Raw genomic sequence first — 13,195 nt, 5'->3', positions numbered from 1 at the left:
AATTTCAGTGTAAGGATTTGCACTGGTGAAGGGATAAGGACTTGGTGGCTTTGGTCTGGCTGTTTCTTTGTCATTGCCATCCTCCCAGAAACGAAGTTCCCTGTGTGATGAATCATGCCAGTCGCGTTGACACTTGAGCAGCACAGATTGGGGGAGGGGGGGGTTGCAAAATCCTGTGACTAACAACTTCATAGCTGCTGTACATCTGAGAAATAAGCACTGGGATGTGGTTTTTCTTCCACAGGAAGGTTTTAGTAGGAACTGTGGGTGTGCTTAACAGTTGTTTTCCATATCTTGAAAAGGGATTCTGTGTGTTTCAAATGTTTTATATTAGAGAATTCTTTAATGCATATATGTCAAATATACATATATATGTATAGTACTAACAGAACCTTTCTGTGTTTTGTTTTAGATGTAGCAGCATGCTCATATGTTAGGTACTTACATAAATTGTTACATTTTTTTATATATATAGTACCTTTTTATTTGTTCATGTGGTTCAAATCTGTTTTTTCCTTTAAAAAAAAAACAACTCCCTTTGGGACCATGTCAGCTCTTTATGCAGAACCTTTAAGAACGTCTTGTTGATTCCCACCTCTCTCTCCATTTCCTGGACCTCTGGCCCAACAGTTTTAATCTTGTCTCCTCTAGTAGTTGTGTGGCATTTACCTCTCAGCATTAGTGTTCCTTCTGTAAAGTGGTGACTCACGGTCAGGGTTTTCCGATACTTGGGCTAGTTGTGAGGCACAGATGAGATCATGCACAAGAAGGTACTTAACTATAACAGACTAAACACACATAACACACTGGTTTTTATTTAATAGTAGTTAGTGACCTATTAAATCCTGTATTTTATTACAGAAATATCTGCTACCATTTCAGTGCTTATTACGTGCTGGCCATTTTGTCAGGCTCTTTGCTTACGTACTCTCTAAGCTTCAAAATAATTCTGAAAGTGGGAAAAACGTAGGAATCCAGTAATGTGGCCTGGGTTAGCAGCCCGGAGTGGGAGATCCAGGGTGAACTCTCAGTCTGAGTGATGACTCCATGCCCGCCACGTTTTGCTGCTGCATGCGAATGTCAGGAGCATTTGGTTACCAGCAGAGCCAGTGAGAAGAACTCTTTACAAGCAGATTTGAGCTTCTGTCTTTCTGAAAACCTCTTAGTGTCCCACGTATCTTGTATTTTCTGCCTCCAGGGTGAAAGAAGTGGAAGAGCTATGCAAGGGGGGCCTCGAGTCTGTGTACTCTCTCTACCCCACACTCAGCAGGCTGCAGGCCATCGGCGAGCTTGAGAACATCGGGGAGCTGTTCTCCAGGTATGTGGTTCGGACGACTTTGTAATGAACTCTCAAGTGCAGCTCTGCTGTTTTCTCTCTGCAGTGACTTACAAAACAAGAAAAGAGGCTGTCAGTAGGTTTGTTTCTTTTATCAAGATATGTCGATTAGCCTCGTGAGCTGTGCTGTTAGTAAAAGAAGCATTTTCAAAAATATTTATTGTAAAAATATAAGTTTTTGGAATTTAGCATCATTGTGCTTTCTTCTTCACAGCTCTTCCCCTCTCGTACCCCAGATAAAATTGTATTTTCCTGGTTGTTTGCCAGAGCGCATGGTACGCCATTCTTTTGTAGCCCTGTGTTGGATCAGTGTCGTTCCAGGTGTCCTCTGCTGTGCTGTCCTAGAAGCTTCCAGAAGTAGCTGTCATTTCCTAGTCCTCCCTTTGTCATCTTCTTCCTGTTCCCGCTTCCTCTCGATTCCTGTCAGTGCAGGGGTCCTGAAGGATCGGACAGTACTTCTTCGTGTGGACTTTTCATGTAAACTAGTTGTACAGTATGCATTTTCTCTTCTTTTAATAAATAATGTTTGCCAGGTGCCAGTATTTCTCTCAATGAATTGTGATTTCTTTAACAACTGTAATTATGCATAGAGTCATCCCCTGTGCATAGTTGGGCACAGTAGAAATTAATGAGTTCACTTCATTTCCTTGCTGACATGTCTCCTTTTGCTACAGGGAGCGCTGGAGCAGGACTGGGGGGTGTAGGCGTTTTGTGTGACAGGCCTAATGAATGTCTTCTCTTTTCAGAAGAATATATACTTAGAAATGCTGCTTTTTGTGAGGTTGAAGAGCATTTTTAAGAAAATCCTGAAAAATGTTCATCGTCTGTAGCTCCTGTGTTTTGTAGCTTTCTAAACTCTGGTCCTTCTTTCAAATTTCTAGTGTCGTTACTGCAAAAATCCTTTGTATTATATCTTAAATATAGAACCTGCACAATAGGGATTTTGTTTTCTTCTTTCTCTTGCTTACGTGAATTCTGTGATTGTGCTTTCAGATCAGGCACGGACAGGCATCCCTCTGAAGTTTATGCTAAGTGGCGGAAACACTCCCAGCTTCTCAAAGACAGTGATTTCAGTTTTCAGGAGCCCATCATGGCTCTCCGCACGGTCATTTTGGAGATCCTGTTGGAAAAGGAAATGGAGAACTCCCAGAGAGAATGTTTTAGGGACATTCTCACCAAGCACCTTGTAGAACTCTCCATACTAGCCCGAACTGTCGAGAACACTCAGGTAATAGGATTCAAAACCGTGTCGTCTCACCCCGTGACCTTTCCTTTTATGACAGAAAATAGAAAGCATGAGTAAAACAGAAATGTCATTGAGAAACAGATTGCTATAAAAATATTGTTTAGCACAATTGTTCAAGATTTCCCATTTTGGCATCAGACCTGAGTTTAAGCCTTGGACAGGGACTTACCTTCTCTAAGCTGTTTTCTGGTTCTAAAATGATAAGATACCTAACTTACTATATCGATAACAGTTCAGTGATGGTGTACAGTGTGCATATGCACACATACACATACATACATATGCTTGTATGTAAATATGTACTTACGAGAAAAACAGGCAGATGTGGGGCTGGGGGAGGCAGGTAGAGATGTGCTTAAGACGGTCCTGACACATAGTTGTCAATGGATGCTGGTTACCGCTGTCGTGATGATTATTCACGGTAGTAGTAGTAATAGTAAAAGTATTTATTCCTGTATGTCCTTTTCATTTCAGCTCCCTGAAAGGGCAATATTTCAAATTAAACAGTATAATCCAGCTAGTTGTGGAGTCTCTGAGTGGCAGCTGGAGGAAGCACAAGTATTTTGGGCGAAAAAGGAGCAGAGTCTTGCCCTGAGCATTCTCAAGCAAATGATCAAGAAGTTGGATGCCAGTTGTGCAGAGGTTCACTTTGTTTTATTGACTGAATTAATTCCTGTTATAAAAAAGTTACTGTGCTTTAAAATATTTTTAATAAAGCCACAGTGAAGTTACTGGTCCATGAACAGGAAATTGTAAAAAAGGAGCCTGGGAAATTAGTATTTGTAAAAGAAGTCTAGAAAATACTCATTTTTTTCTATTTGCAGTAATTCTATCAGTCCAACTTGTGGTAGATTGATTTGATTTATCCCAATGTTAAGCCTTTTTTTTTTTTTTTTAACTTTACATAGAATTGGAGAAGAATGTGCGGGAAACAGACATGAAAGAGCTACTCTAGGCACAGGCGGGGTGGGGAGAAAGAGCTCCTGTAAGTTTGAAATAAATAGGAGAGGGAAAGGCGTGAGAGAACAAAAGTTAAAAGCAGAGCGTGTTGCAGTGACTGTCAGTCCACCTACTTAGGAAGTCCCACGTCTGATACTTTCTTTACCGTCGCCTGCCGGCTACTGACGACTTGTTGGCCTCTGTAGTTCTCTCTCCGGCGCGTGATGGGGACGGAGTAGAGGCGTTGGTAGCAGTCACGCTGTGCTGGCCGGACACACACGTGCTCAGTGACGCCCAGCTGACCGCACTCTGGTCCTCGTTACCCGAGAGCTCGTCACTGTGCCACAGCACTGGGAGCTGACACAGTATGATGTTTACTGGTCGCCCAACAAGCGTAGCCTGAAGTAGGTCTGGCTACAGGTGCCCACCCTCCTCGTACCTTGTTAGTGTTAGTGTTGCACTCGGCATATTAGGGGCAATGACAGGACTCAGGTCACAGGGTTCTTGAAGCTTGAACCTCTTGAAATGCGGTAATACACACCGATAGAGCCTCTGCAAAGTGCCTAGCTTACACGAGTGTTCAGGAATTGTGAGCTGCTCCAATAGGAGAGATGGTTTCATGAAACTTACCTACTTGTCATTATTAAAATCGTTGTATGGTGAAAGCAGATGAGGAAAACCATTTTTAACCTGCTTTTTCCCCCACATGGAACGTACTTCCGTATAGTCGTGGTGGTGAATTACATTTTAAGGTTTTGCTTTTTGTATACAGAATGATCCTGACCTAAGACTTATCTACGCAGAATGTCTGAGAGTTTGTGGCACCTGGTTAGCGGAAACTTGCCTAGAAAACCCTGCGGTCATCATGCAGACCTATCTAGAAAAGGTAAGCTTTTCTAACACCCCTTGAGAGTTGCTCAGCATGAACACACTGTTGTAGCTCTGTGTAATTTTTAAGGCAGAATGAAGTACAGTGGTAAAAAAGAAGGACCCTGTTTTGAAAGTAAGCCCAGATGTGTCCTCCCTCTACCCCCCACCACTAGCTACTCTCTTAACCAGCTGTTTCTGATCATTTCTCCATTTATCTATCTACAAAAAGAGCTGATAGAAGGAACATGCACGTCAGTCTTTATTCCTTTGTAATCTCAGCCACCCTCCAAGTAGGACTCGCACTTCTGTGCTCCAGCCCCTTTCAACCTTCCTGTTGCTCCTTCTTACTCCTTTAGTTTAATTAATTTTGGAATAGCTAGTGTAGCATGAAAATCCTAATAGGACTGTCTTTAAATTTAATGGAGGCCTTTGTTTTTCTACAGTTCTTTAAAATATTAGCTGTTGGGTTATTTCTACACTGTCAGAGCTGTTTGAAAATTTAAAATACTGTACTTCATATAATTCAGCTTAACCATATATATGGTTCATATATATGTATAAATTGAACTTCAGTGTGGTATTTCTTTGATTTGAGTGATTCTTTAGATGCACTTAGTATCTCTATATAATATAAAGGGATTGTGTTTTCTTCAAGGCAGTGGAAGTTGCTAGAAATTACGATGGAGAAAGCAGTGATGAGCTTAGAAATGGAAAAATGAAAGCATTTCTCTCATTAGCACGGTTCTCGGACACTCAGTACCAGAGAATTGAAAACTACATGAAATCATCAGAGTTTGAAAACAAGCAGGCTCTTCTGAAAAGGGCCAAAGAGGAAGTGGGCCTTCTTAGGGAACATAAAATCCAGACCAACAGGTAATGAGATGTCTACCAGTGAAAGTGGTAAGATACACAGAGATACAGTGACTGTATACGGAGAGATGTACTGAACCAGAGCATGAATTCATGCCGTGTGATTCTAGGTGCACTGTAGAGTGTAGAGCTTTTTGGGTTTGTTGGTATCATAGTTAAAAAGAGATAGGTGTTTAATTTAAATACAGAAGAGTTATCTCTTCCGATGTAATCAAACCCTTCTTCAGACCTGCCTTTGTCTGGCATACAATAGGGAAAGTAGAGTTAAATAGGCATCTTGGGGAGGGTCCACTTTGTCCCTGGTTGCCTAGAATGGCTTTTGAGTTGCACAGACTTACTTTCAGTTACTAAAAGGAAGTTTGTTCCCTTATAATTTTTAGAATTTTGCCTTTTCTCCTGGGATGGACACCTGACTGTTGATTTGTGTTGTGGGTTTTGTGTTTTCTTTTAATTATCCAATGCAAGATACACAGTAAAGGTCCAACGGGAGCTGGAGCTGGATGAATGTGCGCTCCGTGCACTGAAAGAGGACCGGAAACGCTTCTTATGTAAAGCAGTTGAAAATTACATCAGTTGCTTACTGAGTGGAGAAGGACATGATATGTGGATATTCCGTCTTTGTTCCCTCTGGCTTGAAAATTCTGGAGTTTCTGAAGTCAATGGCATGATGAAGGCGAGTCTTCTTTTTGAATCCAGTACTCTCGCCTGCACTCGATAAGCTCAGACAGAAGCCCGCCGGTGTCAGGGATTCGTATGTTCTTTGTATCCCTGGTGTTTGGTTCGATGCTCTACTCAGAGGGTCTTGATGAGTTCCAGTGACGCAGGTTTATGCAGAGATGAGAGCATTTAGTTCCGTCCTTGCCTGGACCTTCTCAGTGACCACTGGAAGATGCCAGAGTGCCAGACTGGGAGATTGGGAAGGCAGCTGACGATGCTGTGACCCCAGGCGGGTTTTTCCTCCTGCTTCATCTTTTCTGAGATTTTTACAGTGAATTACTTTTGTAAATGAAAAATAAAGTTTTAGGACAACATTAAGGCAGTAGCATTTCATAAGTTTTTATTTAAAAATTTTAGATTTTATTGATGATATTAAAGTTATGCTTACAGGACCTATATTGGCAACCAATTTGAAGCTTACAAGTAAAATGTTTCTTCTGGATGAAAAGAATGATAAGCCTCATGATAGAAGCAATCTCTGCTGCTAGTACTCATTGAATCCTGTTAGTTTTAGCATACAGGGCACAAGTTACTCCATTGTATTATACACCGACTTCTCCGTAGTCGAGATCACAATGCCCTCAGATCCACATTCGTCCTCCTTGGGTTCACTGGAATGAAATCAGTGAGAGTGTTCCAGTTCTGAATACAGTTTAATTTAGGATCAAATACTGTGACTCACCAGTGAATCAATCTAGAATACCCATCAGGAAGACCAAGAGAATGTCAAGGGAAAAAATGTGATTAGCGAAGTGTTATTAACGAGTAGATGCTTCTGCTAGTAGCATTATCTTACAATAATTTATTTGCTTAGATGTGAGACTTTTTTAAATGCATTGTTTCTTAAGGCTGTTTTTTTTTTTTTTATGGTAGACCGATGGAATGAAGATTCCATCATACAAATTTTTGCCTCTTATGTACCAGTTGGCTGCTAGAATGGGGACCAAAATGATGGGGGGCCTTGGATTTCATGAAGTCCTCAATAATGTAAGTAAACCTGAAAATCAAAACACAGTTGCTTTTCTTTCATATATTATACGTTACCGTTCCACTCTAGGAAATGAAAATATAGAAGTATTTTAGTCATTCATATTTATTATGCTGTAAAAGGGCAGGAATAAAAATTTCCTTTTGTCTCATCTCTCCGTTTCTCTGTCATTTCTCCCTGTTCCTCTGTCTCACACACACACTCTACCCACATACCTGGAACGCCAAACAAAAGGAAAAATGTTACGGGTTTTCTAGTTTTGTTTGATTGGTTGGTTGCATAAAACTAATAGTTCTTTATTTTTTGACAGCTTATCTCTAGAATTTCAATGGATCACCCCCATCACACTTTGTTTATTATACTGGCCTTAGCAAATGCAAACAAAGATGAATTTTTGACGAAACCAGAGGCAGCAAGAAGGAATAGAATAATTAAAAATGCACCTAAACAAAGCTCTCCACTCGATGAGGTATTTGGATTAAACATACATACCTTTTTGAATTGTAGTATTCATATTTTGCCATAATATTCCTTTTTTTTTTTTAAAGATTTTATTTATTTATTTGACAGAGAGGGAACACAAGCAGGGGGAGTGGGAGAGGGAGAAGCAGGTCTCTAGGAGAGCAGGGAGCCCGATGAGGGGCTCCATCCCAGGACCCTGGGATCATGACCTGAGCTGAAGGCAGACGCTTAACGACTGAGCCACGCAGGCACCCCAATATTCCTTTCTTAAATCTCAGGGATTCTAAGAATGTGTGTTGACCGTATTCAGTTTTCAAATCCTTTGTTATTGTGCCACCTAAAACTGGTTCAAAATTCCTGAATATTCTCCAAGCACAGTGGATACCAATACTTTTTTCTCTCACGGCATCGAGCAAAGAAAAAATACATTTCAAAATACACCCAAGTCCTTTACTGTTGATATTATTCTACCTTTGATGTATTACATTCATAAGGTGACTATTTTATTCGTTTCTGAGCGATTATAGTCTTTCCAATGTTTAGTGCATATATTTTGCTTTTCCTTTTGTTATGACTCTGAAAAGTTTAAGTCTTGGGTATTTCTTTATGTAATGTTTTTTTGTTTTTTCTTTTCTGAATAGGATCGAACTGAGGCTGCAAACAGAATAATACATACTATCAGAAGTAGGAGACCTCAGATGGTCAGAAGTGTTGAGGCTCTCTGTGATGCTTATATCATATTAGCAAACTTAGATGCCGCTCAGTGGAAGACTCAGAGAAGTAGGTGTTTGAAAGAATGACAGTTGATTTTACACTATGTTTTTCTCTGGACAGATGTATTAATTACAGAGCCTAATATGTAATCTCTCTAACTTACCTACGTCACATTCATTACAGACATGGAGGTCCTTATGATTACAATTCACACGTTGTCCAGAGCTGAATTTTTATCCAGTAGCTTCAGCAACCCCTAGTCACTTACCATTTGATATCTTCTGTCATCTCGTAATATATGACTGCACTGAATTAATTGATTTCTCCGGGTAATCTCCTGGTACAAATACTTGTCGCAGAGAATTAATTGCGTAGAGGCAAATCCATTAAAATAATTGAATAACTGACAGTTTTCAGGGTCAAAGGTTTCTTAAAATGATGTTGTTACTCACCGTGCCCTAGGTCTTAAAAATGATAAGGCTTTACCATTTCCTCCATAAGCATTAGAATGCCTTGCATGTAATCCTTCACTCTTTTTACTGTGTCTGTTCAAATAATTATAAACTGCTGTAATATTTGGTTAGGTGTATACACTTAGAAGTCTCTCTCCCCATATTTTAACAGTTGTATTCCCTTTTATGTTCAGAATCAGGTCTTTGCATTTAAGTTCTTTTTTTTTTTTTTAAGGTTTTATTTATTTATTTGACAGAGACAGGGAGAGCAGGAACACAAGCAGGGGGAGTGGGAGTGGGAGAGGGAGAGGGAGAGAAGCAGACTTCCCGCCGAGCAGGGAGCCCGATGCGGGGCTCGATCCCAGGACTCCGGGATCATGACCTGAGCTGAAGGCAGCCGCTTAACGACTGAGCGACCCAGGCGCCCTGCATTTAAGTTCTTAATACTTGAAAAAAAGAATGAGAATTCTCATAGTATTCCTTTAAGCAAACAAAGCATATTGATCGTCACATCCTTTGGTTACATTTAATAGTAATGGGGCGGGAGTACATTATCTATGTAGTGTGCAGACCGTTGTGTAATTATCTTAAGGTGCTCGGCCTGGGCTGTCAGCTGGGTTCTGGCCTAATTACTCATGCCAGGTTACCTGCAAAGTCAGTTGTAAGCCTTTTCAGCTGTTGTCATGCTCTGGCCCTGAGCTAGGTTGTGTCCCGAGCCCTGGGTCTTCATTTCTGGATCGGGGCCTAAACCGCAGATTAGCCACAGGTTGCGTCTGCTTCAGAGCTGTTCCTCAGTGTGTAGTTGTCACCAAAACCTCTTTATTTTAAATACAGAAGGCATAAATATCCCAGCAGACCAGCCAATTACTAAGCTGAAGAATTTAGAAGATGTTGTTGTTCCAACTATGGAAATTAAGGTAATTTACTATTACCTGTCTTGATTTTTCTATTGAACTAAATTCCTCTTAATTAGGTTAACTATTTGAAATAGATCAAAAGTGGTTAAAGACCAGCACTTTCATTTGTTTTAACCTTTAGTTTCTTTATAGATTACCTAAGTCTTACAATACTTAAAGGACTCTCCTGCTTTCTTTTCTTTTGCCTTCAGTTTTACACCTTCCATCTTCCTTGTGAAGAAGGTTTGTAGACTGTTATCTTTAGTGACTAAAAGAAGAAAAGTTTCTATGTGCTTATGCCAAGATTAATTTTTAACTTGGCAAGAAAGTCCCTAAATGCTTCATATTTTAAAAAGTCTGTGTTAGAATGTATTGACTGTCATGTATTGTGCTATTAAGTAATACAGTATGTGTTACAGTATTAAATTAACTGTAATATGCATGATACTTTTAGCTACGTTATGCTCATTTTTACTGCTAGAAATAGCAAGTTGGCAGGGATATATGTAATAATAGATGTTATAGTTTAGTAATGGACTTAACTACAGAGAACACACTGATGGTGACCAGAGGGGAGGTGGGTGGGCGGACGGGGGAAATGGGGGATGAGGATGAAGGAGTGCACCTGTCATGATGAGCACCAGGTAACGTATGGAAGTGCTGAATCAGTATATTGTGCACCGGAAACTAGTAACTCTAAGTTAAATAGCTGGAATTAAAATAGAAACTTTAAAACTTTTTCAAAAGGATCATTTGACTACATTCTTAGTATATGTAGTTATTCGAGTAGAAATGTAGCTGCATCATATGGATTAACTGATACCTTTCTGACTACATTAGCAAAGGTAGTTAGCTGAGTATTTCCGAAAATGCCGGAGTTAGCAGTTCAACCTAGAAGACCACTCTCCACACTTTTCTAAAAATTTACCTTACTATGTTTTTGTGAGACATTTACTATTTTTCAGAGGACTTAACAGACAAAGTCAGCAGTGAGACCTGAAACCAGGTTCTTTAGTAGCTTTTTGGCAACACTATTCTAACACTGTGTCCCCCAGCATTAGTGAGAGATGTTTAGAGAGGTGACTTCATAAACCTTTCCAGTGTTAAATTTTGTTTTTCATTTAAACAAGAAGTAAATTATCACTTGAGCTCTTAACCCACAGCACATTGTCCTTCATTCCTCTGTTTAATATTAAAATTGTCGTTTATAATTCATTCTTCTTTAAAAGCACATAGTGTAACCTGACCTCTTCTCTCATTTATATGCTTTATTAGGTGGACCCCACCGGAGAATACGGAAATCTGGTGACTATACAGTCATTTAAAGCAGAATTTCGTTTAGCAGGAGGTTTAAATTTACCTAAAATAATAGACTGTTTGGGCTCTGATGGCAAGGAAAGGAGACAGCTCGTCAAGGTGAGACTCCCCTCCAGGGGTCCGGTCCTTAGTGTCTTAGTGAAAAAAGTCAAAGCAAAACTGTAGTTGATATTTACTTCCTGCTTTGGGTCTTTATTTTTCTTCTCAAAAATTGGAAGTGAGGAAAACTTACAGAATATAAATACATTATTTTCTAGAAGCAGATTGCTTTTCTTAAATTTTTTGTGTCTCTGGAAGGCCAGCATTGTAACAGTTGACTGAAGTAAAAGGATACTTTTTTTTTTTTTTTTTTAATTTGAGAGAGAGAGAGAGAGCACATGAGAGGGGGGGAGGGTCAGAGGGAGAAGCAGACTCCCCGCTGAGCAGGGAGCCCGATGCGGGACTCGATCCCGGGACTCCAGGATCATGACCCGAGCCGAAGGCAGTCGCCCAACCAACTGAGCCACCCAGGCGCCCTAAAAGGATACTTTTAACACGTACTACGGATATGATGAAGTTAACAATCCGCTTGCTTGTTATGGAAAAACTGTTCAGGTGATAGTTGCTTCTTTTCTTGAAGAGTTCAAGTTGAAGGCCCTTGCTTTAAGAATCCTGAGTGTGGCACTGGGCCAGCTGCTAGTAAATGTATCCGAAAGGGGACGGCATTCCTCGCTTACTCTGCTCCCAAGTTCTCCGGGCCGTGCTGGGAATTAGTGGAGAAGTTCCAGTGAGCCTAATTCCAGAAGCATTGAGGGGGAACGTTTTTCTAAACTCGTCTGCTTACCCATGTTACAGCATATTCTAAATGAAAGACTAGGTCTTAGTTATTTAAGAGACTGTGAAAAGGAGTACAGATGCTCAGATGGGTTTCTGAGCACCCTTTCATTGCCCTCATGCTCTCTGTGCGATTTTATCATAAAATGGACTGTGCCCAGTTGTTGGTGCTTTGATTACTCTGAAGGGCCGTGACGACCTGAGACAGGATGCGGTCATGCAGCAGGTTTTCCAGATGTGTAACAAGTTACTGCAGAGGAACACGGAGACCAGGAAGAGGAAACTGACTATCTGCACATACAAGGTGACTACTTCGCGCTTCTGCCCCTTCATCAAGAGCCTAGAAAAGATGCCGTTACCCAGATGAGGCCTCAGCCAGTGTTTTCTGTGAGAGTAAACATTTTAGACTCTGTGGGCCATGCAAGGTCTCTGTGGCATGGTCATTGGAAAAATGCACATTGTGGATGGTGGCTCAGGAGTGCCGGTCCTTTTGCCCTTTGGGCACCTTCCCTGCTAATCATGAAGCCCTGTTTTTCCCTTCAGTTAGTCTAGAAAGAAGTCTTTTGTCCGATCACATACAGTATTTGGAAGGGCTGGCTCCTGACAAGGTGAGTGGGTTCTGTAGAGGTCTAAGAGACACCTCAGGCTCAGCAGGTTTAAAGTGGAGCTTCCGACGAATACCTCCACCCCCAAAAACCGCACAGCAAACACGTCTCCTCCTCACAGATCAGCAGGTGGCACAACTTTCACCCAGTTGCTCCCGAGTCGGGAGGCGGTCTTGTCCTTTTCTTTCTACGACTCTCGGAAACTTCAAACCTATATGAAAGTATACAGAATAAGGTAATGAACTCCCTCGTACCATCACCCAGTTTCAGCAGTGATCAGCTCATGGGTAATTTGTTTCATTTCTACTTCTCCCTACTTCCTTCCCTTCAGTATTATTTTGAAACAACATGTCCTGTCATTTCATCTGTAAACATGTATTTCAGCGTGTAGTTGCATAAGATAACGTCTCTTTAAAAAAACAAAACAGAACCACAATACTGTCATCACTCCTAAATGGCAGTAATTCCTAACTATCATGTAGGAATATCGGCACCATTTTAAACTCCTCTCTCTCAGATCTCACACCCGTTCTGTCCGCACGCCCTTACCGGCCCGCTTTCCGTGGAGTCACCGTTACCGCCCCTGCCCTCCCCACCCTGCAGTCACGTCTCCTTGATCGTGTCTCACTAGCCCCTTACTTCTTCCCTGTGCCGCCAAAGCTCCTTCATTCACAGCCGTGAGGAGGATCTATTTAAGAGTCTGAGACAGACTAAATATGTCCATTTCCTGTTCTGAACTCCAGATGAGTTCATGTATCCCTGAATGAAAGTGATTGGCCTCTGCTGTTCCCTCTGCAGCTTCATCTGCCGCTCTCCCCACCCTCCTCTCTGACTTTCTCCCTGTGACGGCTCAGCTGCTCTTCCTGCTGTGGCTGAGATCCAGCACTTTGGTGTCACGCCCGGGCTTCCCTCCCCTCGGCCTGGAATACTCTTCCCTCAGGTCCCGTCCTCCGTCTCTCACTTCATTCAG

The 13,195-nt window shown here is 41.3% G+C and overlaps 1 protein-coding gene across 1 annotated transcript in view; it reads left to right on the top strand.

Moving 5' to 3' along the window:
* The window catches only part of ATM (ATM serine/threonine kinase), a 133,454-nt gene that overhangs the window by 105,793 nt on the left and 14,466 nt on the right, over positions 1–13,195 (top strand). The window contains exons 45-56 of the mRNA XM_021696364.1: positions 1,199–1,318; positions 2,330–2,564; positions 3,057–3,224; positions 4,294–4,407; positions 5,047–5,264; positions 5,727–5,934; positions 6,852–6,965; positions 7,277–7,435; positions 8,070–8,208; positions 9,429–9,511; positions 10,766–10,906; positions 11,808–11,924. Coding sequence (XP_021552039.1) covers positions 1,199–1,318; positions 2,330–2,564; positions 3,057–3,224; positions 4,294–4,407; positions 5,047–5,264; positions 5,727–5,934; positions 6,852–6,965; positions 7,277–7,435; positions 8,070–8,208; positions 9,429–9,511; positions 10,766–10,906; positions 11,808–11,924 — 1,816 coding nt within the window. The remainder of the gene's footprint in view (positions 1–1,198; positions 1,319–2,329; positions 2,565–3,056; positions 3,225–4,293; positions 4,408–5,046; positions 5,265–5,726; positions 5,935–6,851; positions 6,966–7,276; positions 7,436–8,069; positions 8,209–9,428; positions 9,512–10,765; positions 10,907–11,807; positions 11,925–13,195) is intronic.

This window comes from Neomonachus schauinslandi, chromosome 11 (genome assembly GCF_002201575.2).
Source record: "Neomonachus schauinslandi chromosome 11, ASM220157v2, whole genome shotgun sequence".
Lineage (NCBI taxonomy): Eukaryota > Metazoa > Chordata > Mammalia > Carnivora > Phocidae > Neomonachus > Neomonachus schauinslandi.
Note: the sequence above shows the minus strand (reverse complement) of the source record. Positions and strands in the feature narration are given on the sequence as shown.